The sequence below is a fragment of the Ochotona princeps genome, chromosome 18 (genome assembly GCF_030435755.1).
Source record: "Ochotona princeps isolate mOchPri1 chromosome 18, mOchPri1.hap1, whole genome shotgun sequence".
NCBI classification, from domain to species: domain Eukaryota; kingdom Metazoa; phylum Chordata; class Mammalia; order Lagomorpha; family Ochotonidae; genus Ochotona; species Ochotona princeps.
The window spans coordinates 30,158,467-30,180,225 of NC_080849.1; the positions used below are offsets into that span (position 1 = coordinate 30,158,467).

At 47.5% G+C, this 21,759-nt stretch overlaps 1 protein-coding gene across 6 annotated transcripts in view; it reads right to left on the minus strand.

The window, feature by feature from the left end:
• Positions 1 to 8,720: 8,720 nt before the first annotated feature.
• Positions 8,721 to 21,759, minus strand: part of MAPRE2 (microtubule associated protein RP/EB family member 2) — a 152,474-nt gene continuing 139,435 nt past the window's right edge. For 3 of the 6 annotated variants that reach the window (XM_058676758.1, XM_058676757.1, XM_058676756.1), the window contains 3 exons: positions 18,182 to 18,340; positions 14,288 to 14,381; positions 10,141 to 10,274 (listed from right to left, as the gene is read on the minus strand). In XM_058676758.1, coding sequence (XP_058532741.1) covers positions 14,295 to 14,381; positions 18,182 to 18,340 — 246 coding nt within the window. In that variant the 3' untranslated portion in view covers positions 10,141 to 10,274; positions 14,288 to 14,294. Of the gene's footprint in view, positions 10,275 to 14,287; positions 14,382 to 18,181; positions 18,341 to 21,759 lie in introns of all 6 variants that reach the window. The other 3 variants (XM_004579550.2, XM_004579552.2, XM_004579551.4) reach the window with 2 other exon arrangements.

Sequence of the window (21,759 nt, forward strand, 5' to 3'; positions counted from 1 at the left end):
CACCTGCTTATGAACAGTGTCAGCTTGGCAAGAACTTTCTTCAGGGTTCCCTTCTTTCTGCTTCCTATTACCAAGAGGGAGTTGGGAGGGCAGGGCAGTATCTGCCAAGCCAAAGAGACCACGTGGTCCCTGGCTGCTCTCAATACTGACTCTGCTGGGTGAGGTGTCAGCTTGGAAACAGGCAAGTCTGACACGTGCCTGCCTGGGGCTGTTCCTGTTGCAGAGGTGCTGGGAGCAGTACAGAAATGTTTAGCACCAGGGTAACCATAAAACACTGTACTTCATATATTATCTCCCTCACAGAACTGCTTTCAAAACCAAAATTAATAGTAATTGTTATGAAATACTATTTGTAAGCTACTTTGTAAACCTTAGGTTCATTTATTTTTCAAAGCAATTTTGCAATGTATGTAAAACCTGCATATACAAATGAGGACATGCAGGCTAAGGATTCCACAGAGGAAGAGCACGGTTTGAATCCAGCTCAGATTGTTACTGACAGGACTTATAAAATCTATTTGTAATTTGTGATAGGGTTTTTAGTTGTAATTTCTTTTTACAGATATAAAAAGTTTTTATTGTTAATATACACCCTCCCCCACCCCCTAAAGAATTGTGGTTTTCTTCTTTGGGCCACATATTGGTTGCCAAATGGGCTTTGTTCAGGATGGTTCTCAGGGCTGGGAGAGTACCAGCCAATAGCTTCACCCATTGTAATCTGAATATTTCCCCATGGCCAAAGACAAGTCCATCCAACACTCACAGACTCGCAAAGTTCAACCCTGCAGTGCTTCTGGGGAAAGCCATGCCCTGGCTGTGGCCCTCCTCCTGTCTGCACAAGGGGTGGGGTGGCGTCTCCTGGCCTGGCTCCCGCCTTCTGAGAACAGCTCCACCCCTGGTTCTGCTGACTCCCAAGGAAAGAACTGTGTCTTAATCAGCAGCATTCGGCGTCTGCCCTCTAGGACCTGCCAGGGGCTGTAAGGTTGCACTCTCTATATCTTTAGTATTTTTTGAACTTGTACTTGGAACCTCACAGCAAAGCTGCCATCTCTCCTGGCAGGAAGCCCACCATCTCCCTGCCCCTAGAGCTATTTCCAGGCACAGACAGCTTTGGTTCCTGGTCGGTTGCCTTTCCCAGAGCTGCTGGCTAACTGGAAGCAGGCCCACGAGACTGCTGGTGTGTGTGCCATGACAGGTTGTGGAGGCTGGTCTCCTCACGCCATTTAAGCTCTTCCCATGTGGGGGTCACGGAGAAATGTCTTAGGCTGAGTGCCTGTTCTAAGTCACTCACTTGTTTTCACCTTATGGACACTTGAAAATCAGCAATGATTACTTGCCTCTTTGTCTTGGCCACTAGGAAGCTCAGAGGTATCATTTTTCCTTAAACCCTAGTGAAGTCCAGGAGACCTTGGGATATGTGCAAAGCTCTTCCCTTTACTCCTGGACGGTTGCCCTTTTCTTCCTGTTTCCTTCACTTGAATGTCCTCATTTACATTTGTAATATGTACTTGGACTAGTATGTAAAGTTGGACTAAGATAGCATAAATTAATGGGTTTAGGATGCCTCTTTCTATGGAGCTCTATTAATATAACTCAAGATGGTGATCTTTTAGGAGGAAAACATTACTTTTGACAGCTGTGCTTTGCCCATAGTTGGTGTTTTTTTTTTTTCTCCTTAATATTTCAAATTCAGAGTTAGAGAAGGAGAGCCAGAGAGAAAGCGCTTTCTTCTGCTGCTTAACCCCCTAGACGGCTGCGCCAGTTAGGCCCAGATCAAAGCCCAGAGCTCCATCCAGGTCTCCTACCTCTTGGGGTCAAATGCTTAGGCCATTTTCCACTGCCTTCCCAGGGGCATTAGTAGAAAGCTGGGTTGGAAGTGAGCATCTGGGATTCAAACTGGCACCCAGATGAGATGTTGGTGTTGCATACAGTGGCTTAACACACCCTACCACAATGCTGGCCCTGATGACCAGCTTCATAAAACAATTAAACTGGAAGATAAAAATATTGGCATTAAAATCCCTGCTTATTTTTAGTTTAAAAATTTGTGTTGGGTCTTTCTTGGATAGTATTAGCAGTAGTTTGGTATGCATGAGTATGATTCAAACTTTTCGGGAAGACTGTGTTTGTTGATTTCCCCTCCTATTTCTTCCTGGGGAACCAGCTGAATCCACACTTGAGCACACACATCTCCAATAAACTGCTGTGGTTGAGAGTGACACCTTCCAGTGAGGCAAGGATGGTTTCTTCTTGGTGTCCAAGGTGTGTGTTCTCCAGAGCAGTGATGCTAATGGCTAGCTGACCACAGCACATCACATGATGGGCGAGAGCTTTGGAGCCAGTGCGCCGCTTGTGCGGATGCTGCCTTTGTGGTTCTCACAACAAACCCTGCCTGTCTTCTTTTGCCAGCCTTGGACTTCTGTCTGGGGCATGGCTGCTCATCTGGCCTGCCCTTCATGGTGACCAGTTGCTGCCTCAAACTGAAATCATTAGGCAAGGGCTGTTCTTGGCCTGTATCTGGGCTAAGGACATGATCTAGTCCATCAGCATGTAGTGTTTTTTTTTTTTAAAGATGTATTTATTTTTATTGGAAAGGCAGTTTCACAGAAGGAGAGGTAGAGAGAAAGATCTTCGATCTGCTGGTTCACTCCCCAAATGGCTGCTATAGCTGGAGCTGAGTTGATCCAAAGTCAGGAACCAGAAGCTCCTCCAGGTCTCCCACACAAATGCAGGGTCCCAAGGCTTTGGGCCACCCTCCCCTGCATTCCTAGACCTTAAGCAGGGAGCTGGAAGAGTAGTGGGGCAGTCAAGACACAAACTATCACTCAGTGGGGTGTAGGCACTTGTATATTATATATACAAGTAAATTATAATTCATTTATTTCTTTATTTTAGAATGAACACACATATACAAAGACACATACTGACTTAAAGGGTACCGGAGTATTAGGATACCTTACAAGGCAGCAGGGATTCATTCTTGAATCATTGTCACTGGCTCCATTCTCATCTCTCTCCTTTAGAAGGAAAATGATCTACCATGTGCTGCTCAAGGGGAACAGTGAGGAGAGTTGGCCAGGGAGCCGAAAGCTCCCGTAAGCACAGCTTTGATGGAACAACTGTTCACATTTCCAAAAGTCTGTTTAAGTTTACTCCTACACTCATACATCCCGGATGGCTTGGGGATACTTTTATACATGAGTTCACCTGTTTTTGCATTTGGGGATGGACGGTTGTCATAAGAAAAGAGGGGCTGGGAAGGCAGTTGGGGCTAGAGAGCATTACAACACAGCATGCTAGATTTTGACATTTAGTGTCTGCAGTAGCAGCTAAATGACATTGTTTCACAATCTTGAGTGGTAGCTGCATAGCTGCGTGGTTCAAACTACTTTTTTCAAGTGGTATTAACTGGCCATTATGTAGCAAAATCATGTATTCCAACCATGGGTTACCTACTCTGCAAACAAGAGAATATGTTTTCACCATTATGTTCTCAGAAGAGACATGTTCTGGTACTAGAGTCCATAAAGATCTATTGTAGTTATTATAAATACAATCACTTATTCTGGGCCTGTTAAATCCTAATTCTAAAAGGAATGGTATCCATAGTTAAAAAAATATTTTAGGGTTCGGCGGCGTGGCCTAGTGGCTAAGGTCCTCGTCTTGATCCCATATGGCCGCTGGTTCTGGTCCCGGCAGCTCCACTTCCTCTCTATCTCTCCTCCTCTCAGTATATCTGACTTTGTAATAAAAATAAATCTTTAAAAAAATATTTTAAATTATTATTTACTTCAGAAGCTGAGACAGAGTTCCCATTACTGATTCCTTCTCCAGATGCAGCAGTGCCAGGGCCTGACTGAAAGCCTAGAACATAAGCCAGGCCTTCCAGATGAGTGGCAGGAATCCAAGTACCTGTCCATCACCACTGCTTCCTGGTCTAGCCTGCGTTAGCAGGAATGTGGAGTCAGGAGACAGAGCTAGGAATCAAACCCCTGTACTCCAGTATGGGACATGTTAACTGCCAGTGCTTCTGGTAGCTGCACTTTTTTGTTTTAAGATTTACTTATTTTTGTTGGAAAGAGATTTACAGAGAGAAGGAGAGCCACAGAGAAAGATTTTTCATCCACTGGTTCACTCCCCAGATGGCCACAATGGCTGGAGTTGAGCCAATCTGAAGCCAGGAGCTTCTTCCAGGTCTCCCACACAGGTGCAGAGTCCCAAGGCTTTGGGCTGTTCCCAACTGCTTTTCCAGACTATAAGCAGGAGCTGGATGGAAAGTGGAGCAGCCAGGACACTGACCAGTGCCCACATGGGATCCTAGTGGATTCAAGGTGAGGATTTAGCCACTGGATGATTGCAGTGAGCCTGGAGCTGCAATTTTTTAAGAAAATTATTTTTATTGGAAAGTCAGATACACAGAGAGGAGGAGAGACAGAGAGGAAGATCTTCCGTCCGATGATTCACTCTCCAAGTAGTCACAATAGCTGGAGCTGTGCTGATCCGAAGGCAGGAGCCAGGAGCTCCTCCGAGTCTCCCATGTGGGTGCAGGGTCCCACGGCTTTGGGCCATCCTCGACTGCTTTCCCAGGCCACAAGCAGGGACCTGAATGGCAGCGAGGTCGTGGGACACAAACTGGTGCCCATATGGGATCCCGGGGCACATGCAAGGTGAGAATTTTAGCCACTATGCTACCATGCTGGGCCCCCATAACTGCTCTTGTATGAAAGTAAAATTGAACCTTCGGATGTTGTAGTTACAATGTGTATGTCTAACTGTGAAGCATTATTTGAAACTGCAGAACCATTCTATTATGAAAAACTAATGTTCTGGAAGAAATTCACTCCTCCCACCAACCCCCCAATTAAACTTAGGTGCCTGGACAATGTCTATAGGACTGGAAGGTCCCTGTGCCTGTTTCGGAATGGCTTAGCCTGCAACAGACTGGCCCTTTAACCTCATTTGCTGTGGCCCTGTCTAAAAAAAAAAAGTTTCAACTTGGTAAAAATCTGTTCCACAAACAGGTGGTCATGCTTCGTCCATGCAGTACGCAGCAGATTACAAGAGCGCATCCCACTACAAGTCTTTTGGATCAGAATTAGAAGTGCCTTTGTGGGAATTTTTCATTACTTTCTAATCTGTAAAGGTCCATGTAAGTGGTCATATTTGCCCAAGCATTTTAGTGAATAAGATAAACATTTTAAAGAGTTTTGAAGTTATTTTACAAAGACAATCTTCAAGGCCTAAGGCCTAACTCACCATGGTATGAAGATAGGAGGACTGTGTATTATACACACACACAAAGCATACGTACTTCTCTGGAAAAGAACATATTTAGACTCTGAGCTGGTTTCTACTGAAAATCGTAAGTTCATAGGCACATTAATGAATCACTATTTACGCCCAGTCATGATAAGAATTACAAAATATCACAAGAGACCTCCTTAAGAATTTAAACTTGGCAAGCCTTTAAAAGGGCTTAACATTTCATGTGGAGGGAGAGAAAGACACTCAATAAAGTAACTCTGATTGGGTCTTCCATTGTGATCACCCGGGACCCACAGGGCACAGCCCCCAGCAGGTGCACCTCACGCAGGCCCCACCTCTATCTCATAGGATCCGCGCCAGAGCTGGGGAGTCCACCCTTGTGATCTCAAGTCTGGTGCTATTTGAGAGTCCTTCAGGGATCAATGGAATTTTCTCTTTCATCTCAGTTCTCTTTTAGACAAAGGCAGGGTCCTCAAATGCATGCAGAGCATCTTCTTTGAGTTCCCAGCTCCGCAAAGCAGTTGTTACAGCCAGGGAGATGCTCTTGTCCAACATGAGGTGCCGTTTGACAACACTGCCTTAGTGCTGCAGAACTGGGTCAGGAAATGCGTATGGTCTCAATGGTCATAGCCATGCTCAAAAGCTAGGAGAGCCTAAAACTAAGTTGTGTTTGTGTTTCATTTTTGAGAATTGGCATTTTGTAACTCATTTAGCGGACTTCCATTAAGTTTTGTCTTTGTCTCTGTGCTCATGAGCTCGCCTCAAAACACCAGCAGCAGTATGTTAAATTTTCAGAAATGATCTCAGATTTAGTAAAATGAAACAAGCATGTAGTTTGACCACATTTGAGCCATTCAGTGACAAGCCACTGAACTGCACCGTTCTTTTATGATGAAGTACATGTCTTTTTGAGTAGTTTCTTTACAGATGTCTAAATGTAAGATCCCCAGGGGAACTAGATGGAAAACACGTGTGCTTTGAGCGTAAGTTCACAGTGCAGGCACTGGGGGCACAGACTTCCATCACTGACGCACCTCAGTGAGCAAGGACTGTCCACTGAGAAGAGCGCTCACATCTTTGTCTTCTGTGATTTCCCCTTTCTTTTGTTCTTAATAGAAAAGTGCCTCAAGGCAAGAAGGGAGTTACCCCAAGATGGCATGGCAACAAAACTGGCCTCCAGGTGGAGCTGGAAAGCAGGCTAGGGAAGCAAGGCACGTGTCAGGACCTTGACAGTGTGTGTGTTCCAGGACTGTCAGCTTGTTCTAAGGTCTCCTTAGGTGGCTCACGGGCCATCTTCACATGTGTCTTTTTGCACCCACTCCTGTAAGCTTTATGTTCCATTTGTAGGTATTTTAGTAAGTCATCACTGTTTAAGTCCACAATCAAGGAATGGGCTGGAGGGCAACTATGTCTAAACTATGAGCAGCCATTCTGCTCTGCTAGAGCTTCACTCAAACATCTACCGGCTTCTTCAGTTGCCCTGCACCGTCCTGAGGCAGGCTACATTTGCAGGAGTTAGGGTTTTGTTTCCTTGTCAGTGCCAAGGTTTCATCTAAGGCGACGCTGTGTTTTTCTTTTGCAAAACTTTAACATTCTGTAGTTCTACTCCTGAAAATGGAACTGCTACATTTTATTAAAGATACTCTCTTTCCCTGTTAAATCATAATAAATATATGCATGCGCAATGTAAAGGGAAATGCTGGCATAAAAATGTCAGCATCTATAGATCTAGAGGCAGGTGTTCGGCCCAGTGGCTTAAGCTGCTGCTTGGAATGCCAACATTCCATATGGCCATGCCAGTTTTGAGTCCAGGCGACTCTGTTTCTGATCCAGCTTCGGCTAATGTGTCCTGAGAGGCAGCAGATGATGGGTCAACTACTCAGGGCCCCTGCTACCCATGTGGGAGATCCAGATGGAGTCTTAGGCCATTGCTAGTGCCAGAATTTGGGTTAGTGAACCAAGAGACGGGAGTTCTTTCTGTTGCTCTGCCTTCAAAGTAGATGGAAATAAACACATATTAAAAAAGAGTATAGAGATCCAAGCAGATTTTAACATAGACTTTTTTATTAAATATGTAAAAAGATCAACGCAAGTCAAGTTATTCACATGTTCAGACAAAAAACTCTTCTACCATGCGACAATAGGTGGGCAATGTAAATGAATGAGATACATCTGAGTAAGATTCTTCTTCTATTAGCTCATGACTTATCTCTATTTATAATTAACAGTACATATGTTTACATTCCTTTCAGTTTACATTTTATATATAACAAAAGCTTTATGGTGTACTATTGAATTAAAGTAATCTGAATGCACATTAAACCTTAACGGAATAATGGGAATACTCACCAGGGAAGGGAGGAGTTCTTGGTTCCCTTCTGAAGTTGACTTCTCTCGGGTCAACAGGGTTTGTCTTTGTTTTTTCCTGCTTTTCTGCTTAGAACGAACAGCGGCTTTCGCTTTGCCCCCGCCTCGATCACTTCCAGTCTGACCATGGCAGTGGAAGTGCTATAAGCAGCCATCTGTGGCGTGAGGGACACTAGGAATGAAATCTGGCTTCCTGAGAGGGTAGAATGGTGCACACACCCAGGGACACTCATCAGCCTGGCCTGAGGCCAGGTGCGAGAACGAGTGTCCCTGTGAGCAGAGGCCGAGGGCAGTCCGTGGGGACTGTCTCCAAACCTTGGCTGGTCAAGGCTCTCCAAAGCATCTGATGTCATCTAGGGTGCAGCACAAGGGAAGAGGTTGGCGATGGGCATAGGAAGAGGCATTTATAGTTCTTCTCCACATAAATGGTCTCCCCCCAATCCCTCAGCAACAAGAGTGGAATATAGTGGTTGGAGGTACGGTTCCTGTAGGCTAAGCTCTCCAACCACTGTGTTCACTGCTGAGAAGGTTGGGGAGCTGGAGAGCAGTGGGAGGCATATGCATGTTATCCAGGGTGAAGTGGTTTCTAAAGAAGACTGCCTGCTACTCATTCATGTGCTTCTGCATCACAGGAATCTTGGTCCACCCACCTGGGGAAGACTGAGCCATCCACAACAGGAAAAGAATGGTCTAGAAACCACCGAAGTTGTAATCTGCATGGAATTATTTATTGTGCCTCTTTGCAAGAGCTATTTTTTTTTAAAAAGGAAAATCAATGAGTACAACACACCATTAAGCACAATGCTGTGTATAGCACAGCCACTACCTGGAAGCAGGCGTGGGAGGATGTCACTGCCGAGAGTCAGGCTTTGCAGCCTTGGAGAAATGAGCTGCCACTGTCGTGCAGAGTGAGCAGGAGAGAGAAGAGAGGGAAACCGAACACCACAGAACATCTGTCCGGTTCTGCACAGTGTGCTGCAACAACCTCAAAAATACAGGCCATCTTTTTCCACATATGACTCAATAAGTACCACTTTGCTGCAAAAGATTTATTTTTAAAGCTTTTTGCCAAAAGAAGCCTTTTTAGTGCTAGAATTTGGAAGTTAGAATTTCATCCATTAGCAAAGAAATTTCAAAGCTTGAGGAGACATAATTTGGAAATTGCATTTTGAGCTTTTCAGCTAAGCAGAAAGTGGGTGGGCAGGTTGGTTGCTTATTTTTGTTGTACCTGCTAAGTAACAAGTGAGTGGGAATCCGAAGTTAGAACCAAGTGAAATGAATGATCCAGGAAGGGATTCCATTTATCAAAGGCGGTGGGGAGTGGGGCAGAGACTTTAAAAGAGACTTACAAAATGTGCAAATATTAGTTTAAAAATAAGGAATGTGGATTAATTCAATAATGTTGCCTTTCCAAGTTGGCATGCTTTCACAAAGGTCAATGACAAAGAGGGCCCTTGTTAAAGAGGGGGGATTCCTCACCCCAGAGGATATTTGGGTCATAGATTTCTGTTGTGTTATTCCAGTGTCAACATCAGCCTGCAGAAGCATGGTTCTTCCTGGGAATTTCTGCTGTACATAAGGTTCTCCAGCCAGCATGCTGCAGAGCCTAGGAGCTCGGGACTGCACACCCATGGACATTGCCTTCACTGGGACTCTCCAAGTGTGCAAGGTAGCGTTTGTATGGCAGGAAGAAGAATGAGGCCAGAAGACCTGGAACCCTCCAGACCCCTCTGAGGGCTGGTAACTGATGACAACATCTTGGGGTGAGTAGCTGCCCCTCCCCCAAAGAGGACCCTGAGAAAGGAAACATCATGAGAACCTGGGAAGTGGGAGCGGTACGGGGAGGGACATGGTGAGAGGGGCAAAGCTGAGAAATGTTTTCCTTGGGTTGATGTCATTCAAAACTGCCCACAGACTGGATGCCATCTAACAAGCTGCTGTATGAGCACTGCTGGGGCCTGAATCCTAGTTCTGAATCTTTTTCCCCTGTCATGTTGTCAGTAAGGGGAGAAACTAACCCTATATTCTTCCCCCATGATACAAGTCACTGTCATTATGGCTTTCATATCAAGGATCTGTTTCCCTTTGTTTCAATTGTTACACCAAATTTATGTTTCGAGGTTAGACTCGCAAACATCAAAAGCACCACAAATGCATGTGACATCTAGTGACACTGGGTTGAGAAATGCCAATATAAATACCATATATCAAATTACCATTGTTTCACACCAGGATAAAAAGGGGCGGTGGTTGTGGTGGTGATGGGGTGGGAAAGAGTTGTTCTGGAAAGAAATGAAGAAAAGAGCAGAACCAATCTCAAGCAGCCAAGTGGCAAAGTTGAAGGTATGTGACCCTATGATCTGTCAGGCAGGTGGCCAGACCAGCGCCTGCTAATGCATCTTGGCAAAGAAAATGGGAACTGTGCGGTGGCTGGCATGGGCGACAGTGCAGTGATGTAACAGCAGATTAGGATGACAGGTTTCTGCTCAGCTTGAGGCCACACATGTTCCAATTCTCCAGAGGAAAAGTTCCCATGCACAATGGAGGTGTAAGAGCTGCCAAGGAGGTCAGTACTCCTCCTGCTGCTGGGGCTGCTGTTCATGGACTTGCTCTTCAGCTTCTGGCTCTTCTGTGTGGCCCTCCTGTGTGTAGGATGGGGGGGCACATTTTAGTGGAGATGGCTCATTGTGTTCCCTCTGGGGGTCCCAACCCACATCAGGGCATGGCCTGGGGTCTCAAAACTTGAAGGCCACCCATACACCTTGCTGTGCAAATGTCTCCCAGCTCCCAACAGGTAGTTACACTGCATGAAAGAATGACTCCGCTTCCTACTGATTATTCTAGAAAGCACAGTTGTTAGGCTTCAAGCTTCAATCCTCCCTTATATTCTGAAAGGAGGTCTTTATTAAACACATAATATATTGTTCCTAACTTCTGTAAAAGAGTGAACCAAACGAAGTGACTTGAGAGTCATGAATGAGCATGTTGTGGCTCTGAACAGCTGTCCTTGCACTGGCAGCGCGTGAGGTGGTGTCTGGCTTGGTTTCTTGTCCTGCTGCCTTGCTCCTTGCCTGCACTGGCCCCACGGCAGTGAGGTCACTAAGTGGATGGGACCTGGACATCAGGGGAACAAACTTGTGAGCTGGTGCAGGAGGGGAGGAGAAGTTGAGCCTCATTGGCCACCCTGGGCAAGGGGGCCTCTCCCGGCAAGAAAACTCAGGGGACTTGGGCTCAAGGACTCCGAAGTGACTATGTAGGGTGCTTGAGACCCACTCGCTTACTCACTCTACAGCAAGAACGGGTTGTGAACCAGACAGGTGAAGTGTTTCTCCACTTGGCCGAATGTCCAACCCAGAGAAACACAGCATGGTCATCCATCCCTCCCCGGCCAACCAGGGGTAGGGGGCATCAGCTTCTGACAGCCAGGCGTGTAAGTTCTTTCCTGTCCTGACTTCACAAAGATGGATCAGCTCTTCAGCCACACTCCCTTGGCTGGGCTACTAATCCACAGCCACTAACCAGCCCTGTGTTGTGGCACACGGGGGCAGTGCTGCAGTGTGGTACCTGCAGGAATGCCCATGTCTCCTCCCACTTTGACCACTAATTCCTGACTTGCCCCAGAGCTCCCTTGTTCTCTGGTCACCATTCCCTGTGGAGCAGGACAAATCCGATGCAAGATGGCCTTTGACTGCAGCATGATCACCTCCCGGATCCCTGAGCTAGCCTGGGTCCGGCTGCCTTCTCCACAAACTTTTGCTACTGTGCTAGAAAAACCTGTTTTTCTGGAACTTCTTGGCCTCAATTAATCCTCACTGTAAAAAATGAATATATGTGGAATTGAAGGTATCACAGGAGATTCAAAAACAGATGACTTGGTTTCAGACTATCAGCCAAGGTCATACACCACTGCTTTTTTATGACATAGTATAATGTCAAGGTTCTAAAGCATGAGCTCTGGAGTTCACATCCCAGCCCTACTATATGTAAACCTTGTTAGCTGTGGGCTCACAATAGCTCTGCCTCTTGGTTATGTCATTTATAAAATGGGGGCTAATACCACCCTTGAATGATTTTTTTCAATGCATCTCATGGCTCAATGAACCAATGGACTTGATGCATCCAACAGAGGATGCAAGAAGTAAAGTAGGTGCCTTGGAAGATGCATGAGTGAGCTGTGATTATCATTTCTTAGAGGCAGAATTCTTTGAAATATATTCTAGAACTGCAGATAACTTTTGAAGTATCCTTTCTGTGACAACCAGCAATGGGAGGTGACACTAGAGGTCTGGGTTCCAGTCTGGCTCTGGCCCCACAGGCACACACTGCACAGGCACAGGAGTGCTCTCTCCAAGCTCACCCCCATGCCATTACGACCACCCAAGCTGCTCCAGCCAGCATGCTGCTCTCTCCTACCATACCTACTGTCTTTCTGTCCCTTGCACTCACTTGTCCTTTCGCTGCAAAGGCTCTCTGAATCAATGAGACCCTCTGCTCCTCTCTTCCCATTTGGTCGCCTCCCCAGCCACTGCTGCAGCTGTACCTCTCGGCAGTACCCTCTGCATCCTGTCTTGAACACATAGGGTGGTCTTCTCGGCTCAAAAAGCTAGTGCCTCAACTGCCCCGCACTTGCTGACACAATGCAAGCAAGGAAACCATGCATATAACTTATCTCCTGTGAGGTAAAATCTCCCCTCTTGTCAGGGGAAAGGGTGAAGGAAGGATTAATGCTTGTGGGAGCTCAACAGGACAGTTGACTGGCAACTTGGGCCATCTGTTCTGCCGTATGCTCTGCTAACTTATCAAAATGGGGGCATGCATTTGGCATAGCAGTTTACACACTGCCTGGAATGCCAGCATCCCATATTGGAGTGCCTAGATTCAATTTACAGCTGTGCCGGGTTCCAGCTTCTAGCTGATGCGCACCCTGGGAGGCCGCAGGTGATGGCTCAAGTACTTTGGTCCCTGCCACGCATGTGAGACCCGGATAGAGCTGCAACCTCATTCGGCTCTGGCTGTTGTGTCATTTGGGGAAGTACTCCAGCAGATGGAAGGGGTCTCTGTCTTTCGTCTAACAAATTAAGAAAACACTAGTCTTCCTTGAAGCACCACTCACTGCCTTCACCCCCAAATTATGCTCTTTTCTCTAACTTCTAACCTCTGCACCTCTGCTTCTGTTGGTGGGAGCACTGTAGACAACAGGCTACATGCTCTGAGCCCCAGGGGATGAGGGATATATATATATATATATTTTTTTTTTTCATCCTAGCTTTTCATTGCTAATGTGTCTTCTCCAGTGTATCACTCTAACTGGAGCTAGACTGAAATCTGCTTTTATCACAGAATTTTCTTGGTTGTGTCTGAGGCTGCCAAAGATCTCAGAAATGGGCATCTGGTTTACATTTTACAGAAAATCTTGTTTGCATATGTCACAATTAGGAGTTAACTGTAGGAGTTACCCCAGAGCTACGAGTTGACAGACCTGGATTCAAACAATTGCTGAGGCTGTAACAAGCTGCAGAACCAGGAACCCGTCAGATGAGGCCCCTGCTTGGGGCTCCTTTCCAAGCACAGTGAACAAGGGGGTGGGTTTGTTCCCTTGACCATGGCTTTGTGGTCTCTAGCAGGCTCAGAGCAGCTCCCCACACACACCAGGCTGAAGTCCCAGTGCCAAGACCCTGCCAGTGCTGTCCATTTCTGTAGGAACTGCATATCCAAGTCCCTGTCTTACTAGGTAATCTAACTGGGTAATCCTGGCCAAAAACAAACCTCCCAGGTTATCCATGGAGGGCTAATGCTTGGGGCCAGTGAGGACAGGGGAAGTCTGGCAGAACACACCTGCGAGTCTGAGGTGGCGTTACACACCTATCACAGCTGAGAGTACCCAGCCTACCTCATGCTAGCACAGGCTCAGGAGGAGGAAGGAACAGGGAGAAAGACAGAATGCCTCTGTGAAAATGAAGCGTTTATAGCCACGTAGTAGCAAGAGACCAGGCACAACCTATGGCAAACACTGGACTCAAGTAGACTGGGGAGCCGTTTCCCTTCACTTGGGATGTGTGCATATCAACCATCACATTTTTCTAAATGTTTAGTGTGTTCTAATCTTTTGCCCTGGATGTAATTATTACAGAAGCTGGAAGACAGGAAGGAAAAAGACTTCTGGCCAGGGTGGGGGCACATTAGGGTCCAGGGAAGGAGAGGAGTCCTTCTGGGGTTCCTGTGGTATCCCTGGACACGGGAGGTAGTGCGACTACTTCCCTGACCCCTAGCCCTGGGTGTTCCCTCCTTTCTGATTTGCTCCTGCCATCTCCTCTGTCTGCACCCCCACTTTCCCTATCTCTGGTCTGTACCCATTTAAATTCACAGCCTTCCTTCCACATTCGACAGACAAATCTTTGCTGTGAACTGCCAGGCGCTTCCCACACAAGTGTATTTATGCCTCTACGCTCCCCTTTATAATCTGAAACACACTCCCGACACTCATGTTCCCGTCTCTCTCCCCTCCCTGGGGCTGTGAGCTCTTCTGAGACGCAGTGGTTGAGCCTTTTTTAAAAATTTACCCAGAGCTCAGTCCAGTGACAGAAATACAACCTATCTCCAAAATGCCCCAGAGGAGCAAGGACATTTTAACCGAGGCTCCGGGGACGGTCAGTACCTGTGCTTCAGTTGGTGCGCCTCAGCCGAGAGAATCCACATGGGAGCAGGCAGCCAATGCCCAAGCCCAGACAGCTGTGGCCCTGAGTTAAGTACTAGAGGAAAAGATAACAAGCATGAAAGAGAGGTGCTCGACAGTTGGCTGACAGCCTGCCCTGGAAACTGTCGCCTCTGCTGACTGCTCTGCATTCCTACATCTTGCACCCACTGTATTGCAGGGTTGCCTGACTCCAACAATCAGAGGCCAGTTGTCACATGATGGGGGGACGTCATCTGATCTCTGCCATTCCAACCCATGCTGACTGATGCTTAACTGAAGAGCATCCATGACACCCCAGTCCCTGCTATTGGAGCTACACTCTTCTCTCCAAACAGAAGCAGACACCCAGCCATGCCTGCTGGCTCAGGTCTGTGTGCATGGTCACTGTGAAAGCACCATGACCCAATGTTAGCACGGATGTGGTGGCAGTGTTCATGCCTACCTAACGTACAGGTGCGTGCATATCTACCCTGCCAGCCATGCATGGGAAATGGCCTAAAAATAAGAGACAGGGTCAAGGCTAAGCACCACAGGGCAAAAGTCAGAGTGTGTGTGTGTGTGTGTGTGTGTATGGGATGGGGTGGGGCGGTACACAGTACAGTGGCATCACAGCCATTGAGCACATTTCTCCCAAAAGCAAAGTAGGGGAGAAGGGTGGTGGTGAAGCCTCTGTGACACTCACTCCCCCTAGGTTGCCACAGAAATGGGATTCAATATCTTTGGGGAGAGAAGCCCATGACTGAAGACTTCAAGGTATCGGAGTGATGCCTTGAGCTTCTAGCAGCAGAAGCAGGAACGGGAGGAGCCGAGCTGCTGCCCGAACTTTCCACGTCCACCTCTATGGGTAGTTGTGTGCACATGCGTGTGGTGTACTGCAGCACCCAGTGTGGTGCCCAGGCCTGCAGCCATCTTGTCTTTTTTTTTTTTTTTTTTACAGAAACCAAACAAAATAGGTCGTTCACATTGTAAACAAGGACACCCAGAATATCTTAGGACCAAACGCCCCGATATATAATGTTTGGAATCTTCCAGGCACAAATTTGCACTACAGTCTCTCCTAGCACTGGAAAACTGAGCCAGCAATTGCACTGAGGATTTTTGCTCTGGTAGCCCACACACAGAGTTTAAGTCTGTTCTCTTACACTTTCCAACAGCCTGGTTACTCTCGAAGTAATTCTCTTCTTGGATTCTGGACACACTTAAAATCCTTACCATACAGTGACATGGTAATGACAAGCTCGCTCTCCTCCCTAATTATGTTTTCCACTATTTGATAATAGTAGCACAGTGTCCAAGATGACAAAAGAAGCTGTAGGAAAGTTACCACGTAGCCAGAAAAAAAATTCTTTATGGAGTCAGATTTAAACAGATGGAGGCCCGGAAGGAGAGGCCAAGACAAGAGCTGATGCTGTCAACGAGCCACATGAGATGAGGAAATCCAGGCAGGGAAGGGGTTTGACCATCGTTCTCCACACACACAGGCCTGTTGGGCAGAAGTAGGCAGTCTGGGCTAGAGGTTTTGGCAGGTAAGGGCAACACTTATTTCCTCCCTGCCCATGGTACCCACTATGCTGAGAGGCTGGTCATGTGGCACTCAGGCTCACTGGAACCTATTAATTGTTAGTCACTGGGCAAGTAATTTCATCTGTACATGGTCAACAAGTAACACTACTCATTACATAAGATGCAGTCAGGGGGAGAAATGCTTATAGCCTATGAATCTGGTCTCCAGTACACACCAGACACTCAATGTCGCTGTTACTGTTATCCCATTCAAAGGGGCTCTGGCTTGGAGAAAAGGCCATGACCTCATGAGTCAGACTCTAGTTGCTCATGATCTTAGAAAAAGGCATTTAACTCCTCCTACCTTAGCTTCTTTCATTTTAAAATGGAATAATAATCACTAATAGTATTTGAGATAAAGAGGCTAGTAAACTAATATACAAAAAGTCCTAGGCCCTACCCTCTTATACTGCATTGTAGCACTTGGGGCAATGGACATGTTCGATCTATTACTCAGTTTTGCTGCTCCCTGGGGTGTGTGCATTTTAACTGTACAGATACTCAGGACCAGTTTTCTGCATGCACAGAAGCAGGCTGGCTTTGGGGGTGTAGTGTGGGGTGGTCACCAAGGCTGAGGGTGGACCCCCTTGAAATGGCCAGCAACCTCACCTCAGCCCTCCTGCCTGTGCTTAGCCAGGGCAGTTCTCCCCATGAAGTTCACCTGACATGCTCTTACAGCGTATGCTCTCCACGCAGGATCTGAACCCAAGGGCTTCCCTACCCCTGGAAGCCCAGGCCTGGGAAGAAGTGTTGACCCTGCATGCTGGGCTTTCTCACAGGCAGCAGCACCATCCACCCTGCTGCTGTGCAGACCATGTTCAATTGCCCTAATCTAGCTTTTGAAGAAATAATCATCTCTCATCAAGTTGGGACCCAGCATCCTGCACCAACACAAGGTTAAGCTCTGTCACCCACAAGGTCACAGTCACACCACCAATCAGCTATCATTTCCCTTGAAAATATCCAGAAACCAAAACCACAACCATGAACTGAAACCGTCATCCTGCCTAGGACTTAACCACAGATTTCTGGAACTTCAAAATCTACATTCTGGCCTATGGATCATCCTGAAAGAAATTCAGAAGAAATCGAGACAAATTAAAAAGACAGTCATGGGGCTTGGCGGCGTGGCCTCGTGGCTAAGGTCCTCGCCTTGATCCCATATGGCCGCTGGTTCTAATCCCGGCAGCTCCACTTCCTCTCTATCTCTCCTCCTCTCAGTATATCTGACTTTGTAATAAAAATAAAATAAATCTTTAAAAAAAAAAAAAAAAAAAAAAAGACAGTCATGGACTAATCTTCCATCCCCCAGACACAGTCCCTCACAGCTGAGGAACATGTCACTGCTAGGATTTGAAGTCATACAAGGAATAATCAATGGCCTGGCCTTCAGCAGAAGGAAGGTGAAGAAAGCTTGCAGGTGGCCTGCGAAGTCCCGTGGAAATAACACATGCACATGACCTCACCACACTGTCCTCCGAGCACTTGCTGGCCTTCCAGTCAAAGAAACCATCCTGACGGTGCTCCCCAGCTCCAATCCAGGCCAAGAGGGCTCCAAACCCCAACCTCTGCTGTCCAGAGCAAAGCTCTGCTGGGCTCTGGCTCCCTGCTGTCACAGGTGGGTCTACGGTGGCCTGTTCCTGCCATTTGTCCACCCTACCCCCTCGCTGCTTTCACTGTTCCTGCTCCTCACACCTGCCTCTTATCACCCAACAGTGTCACCTTCGAGGTCTCCCCGCCTCAGTACATTCACAGGTAAGCAGCAGCCCCTGTGGCAGGTGCTCCCCTCTAGAACGGGGCACCGAGCAGTCTTTCCAGCAAAGGTCTGTCCCACAGGCCTGGTCTGTCCTGACCACAAGAAACCAAGCTGACCCAACACACAAACAGCTGTGTGGCTTGTGGGGCTGGCCAAAGCATCTCGGTTGCATTCTCCTTGAACCACACTGTGATCTCATAAAGGAAAAAGGATTCTCAGAGCAATTCTTCTTGCTCATCTGCTGAGATTGTTGAAAGCTACTTGAGCTCCAGCTGTGTGTTTCTCTCAGGTCTCCCTGACCCCTTCCAACCATCTCTTCCCAGATTAGATTAATTCATGAATGCATGTTCTAATTCCATGGGCCTAGGTCATTATGATAATGGTGTGTATTCCTTTGGAAATAGCAAATGTGTTAACTGAGCTGCAATTTTCATTAGGTCACAGCAAAGACATTCTAAGGCATGCAAGCAGGTCTACTGTTCTTTGGTCAGGGAGGCCACTTCTGAACTTGGGAGAGGAGGACCCAGCTCACTCACGTGTTCTTCTGACGCATACAGCACGTCCATTAGTCGCTGCACGAGGTCATCATTTTCTTGCCCATGCTCCTGGCAGAGAAGCTCAATCTCTCTCAACTTTCCAAAGTAGAAATCCCGTTCCTTTTCCACGCCTTCAAGAGCAAGCTTTAATGAATGTACCTGTAAGAGAATGAGGGAGGGAAAGAGAAGGCACAAAGTAGAGTGTAAGAAATAAGGAAGCAACTCTGCATGTGTGTCAAGACCCAAAACAAGGGAAGAGACATGACAAATAACCAAGTCTGAAGGAGAAGTGACAGGCCTGTGGTCTCGAGCCTGAACTTGGGCCAAGATGTCCAATCTCAGTGGCATGCTGGTCCCTTCCTCCAATCCACCATTCATTTACAAGGGTCGAACAATTCCTCCTACTTGCGCAATTCTGCCCACACTTGGAGCAGGCTTCCTTTCCCACTAATACGGTTGTAGCACACCTCCTGATCTGTTGCTCTGATGTGTCCAAATCCATGTGTTGAAGTCCAAACCCACTGATATGGTGGCATGAGAAGGTGTGCCTCTTGGACGTCACCAGGTCACCAGTGTGAGCAAGCATGGATGGGCCGAAAGAGGCCCCCATGAGCTTGCTCACCCTTCCACAGGGGCAGACACGGTGGGAAGGTGCCACCTACCAGGCTGGGGGCCTCCAAGACACCAGATCTATTGGTACTGCAATCTCGGATACCCCTGTACTTTGTTTACAAGGTGCCCAGTTCACAGTATTTAGTTACAGTGGCCCAAACAGATCAGTTAGCATTGGCAGGGAAGGGATACAGCCATTAGGAGGAAGGCCAAGGGGTTGAGTTTTAAGTGTTGACATGTAGATGCTTCTCAGGACCCTTCTTTCTTCAGATCAGCTCTATTAAGAGCCACTTGTAGGCCATCACAAAGCACCCTGAGCCTAACAAGACTAGTATTCACTGAGAAATAGGGTCTTGGCACCCTTGGGTGGGTGAGACTGGAGTCCTGGCTGAATGTGGGTCAGTCTTGATGTCTCTGGTTCATTGTGAATCATGGAGATGGTGGGAAGGTGTTAACACTCCATTCCCCCAAAACAAAACAAAACAAAACAAAACAAAACAAAACAAAAAAAAACACTCCATTCCCCCAGCAAAATAGCCTTGTCCCCTCGATTAGGCTGGAAGGATCTCCCTAGGCTTGTCCTGGAGTTGCAGGGACAGTGCAAGTGAATGAGTCCATGGCTGAAGTGGGGCCCAACAATACAGGCACGTGGAGCTGTGACAAGCACAGCTTGGATGTGTCACGGCTCAGGCTGCTAAACTGTGACACATAGGGTAGTTCATGCTGTCAGCCCCCAAGTTTTGTAACCCTCCATTCATTTACATTTGTGCAGGTTTTTTTTTTTTTTCCTTTTAAAGATTTACATGAAATGCAGAGTGACAGAGTGACACTGTCCATATGCTGGTTCAACTCCCCCAGCTGGCCAGGGCTGGACCAAGAGGAAGCCAGGAGCCTGAAACTCCAACCTAGTCTCCCATGGAGGAGGCAGGGACGTAAGTACTTCTGTCATCATCCACTGCCTTCCTGGGAGGATCAGCAGAGAGCTGAACCAGAGGTGCAGCAGCCAAAGGGGCCGGTGCTGTGGGGTGGTGGGTGAAGCTGTCACCTGTGACCTCTGCATTCCAAGTGGGTGCCAGTTTGAGACTGAGTTGCTCCACTTCTGATCCAGCTCTCCCCTGCTAATGTGCTTGGGAAAGCAGTGGAAGACAGCTCAAGTGCTAGGACCCCTGAACCCCCGTGGGAGATCTGAAAGAAACTACCTGGCTTCCGCCTGGCCCAGCTCCAGCCACTGCAGCCATCCGAGCAGTGAACCAGATCTTTGTTCTCTCTCTGCCTTTCAAATATGTAAATAAGTAAATAAATCTTTCTTTCTTTTTTTTTTTTTTTAAGTGGGGCAGCCAGGACTCAACCCGATGTGGGATCTGGTGTTGAAAGCAGGAGCATAGCTGTGCCACACACTGGCCCAGAGACAATATTCTATAGGAGGCACAACCAAGTTTTTCATGGGCCTCCTGTGGGAAATATACTGCAGTACAGTAAACATCACCCATCACAGAATGACATTAGGAATGTAAAATGTTCTTTTAAAAAATAATTCTGGGCCTCCATATGTGCTATTTGTCAGACTGGAAATACTGATTCACTCCACCATCTACGGGGCACACAAGCAGGGCCCATTTACTTCTTATGGACCTGGTAAAGATGTGTCTGCCCGGAAAGACTCAGGAATGTGGTCCTTCGGTGGCACTCTCGCTGATGTCCCCATGCAGCTGCTCACACAACCACCGGGGCCAGCTTCCAATGCTAGGTTCTATTTACGCCCCAGCTGGGGTGTCTGTAAAAACTGAAGCCACCAAACCTTTACTCCAAAAAGTAAGATGACTTCCCTCATTTAAAAATTCTGTTCGGCTTTAAACAAAGCAACTTTCTGGGGGCATTTGGACTGGCAGCCGAGCCACACGGGGTGCCAGCTTCTTGGTTCCAGGGCGAGGACACATGCAAGCCAGGAAAACTCGATTTGCCTGCCTCCTGCAAGTGCTGTGGTCTGATCGATGAGCAAATGACCAAGGCTTCCATGCAAACCCCAAGCCCGAGTGGGGCTGCTCCGGGTGCATGAGGTGCTGAACTATAAACAGGCCACTGTACAAACCACAAGCAGCTAACCTGGCTGGGAAAAGGTCAACTGGCAAATTCCATTTCCCTAGTCTCACAAAGACCAAAGCCAGCCTCCTCCCTCATGTGCCTTGACCACAGTGACAGCTGATGTTGCAGAGAGGCCCTCGAGGAAAGGCAAGGGTGAAGTTCTGGCCTGTCATCTCAGCCCCTGCCCGTGTGTCCACAGCCTGCAGCTTCTTGCAGCCTTGGCACTCAGAGCCACAGCCACCTCTGTCAGCTCTAACCAATGTCCCTAGTCCCCAAGTCCCCTCCCCCACAGTCCTGGAGCACACCAGTGACTCTTGCCTACTTCCTGTTTGCTACCTCACGTCCAGAAACAGTGCCCGATTATTTTACTAACGTCTCTGTCTCCTCCACATTTTTCAATTCATTTCTAGCACTGCAATTGTCTAGCACAGTGGTACTTTCATAGTATATCATGGGAGATTGCCTGGACAAAGGCATAGGGCCAAGTAAATGAAAATTCTGAAGCTTTATGGCACTTGTCACTTTCTCTATTACCACTGTAATTCACGCTTCAGCCCAGGCATTTCCACACAGCCCTCCTTGTCCCACCATCCTCAGTTCCAGCACTGTGCTGCCTGGGTGGCCATCACCAGCCTTGGGGGGAGGCAGGCACTTCTGCAGGCTCCAAGAGCAGAAAACAGGGGAAGTAAGACCAGATGGGCAGGGAAATGGGCCTGGACTAAGTGCTCGGAAAATGTTCGTTTGACGAAGGGCTTAAAATTTAGGATTTGTCCAACCTTCTCCATAAAGTCAGATGTGAACCACTGCCATGGGGCCTCACAGTGTAGGCACTGGGGGGATGCTAACTGGAAAGGCAGGCCAGTGGACGGGCTGTGCCTTTCTAT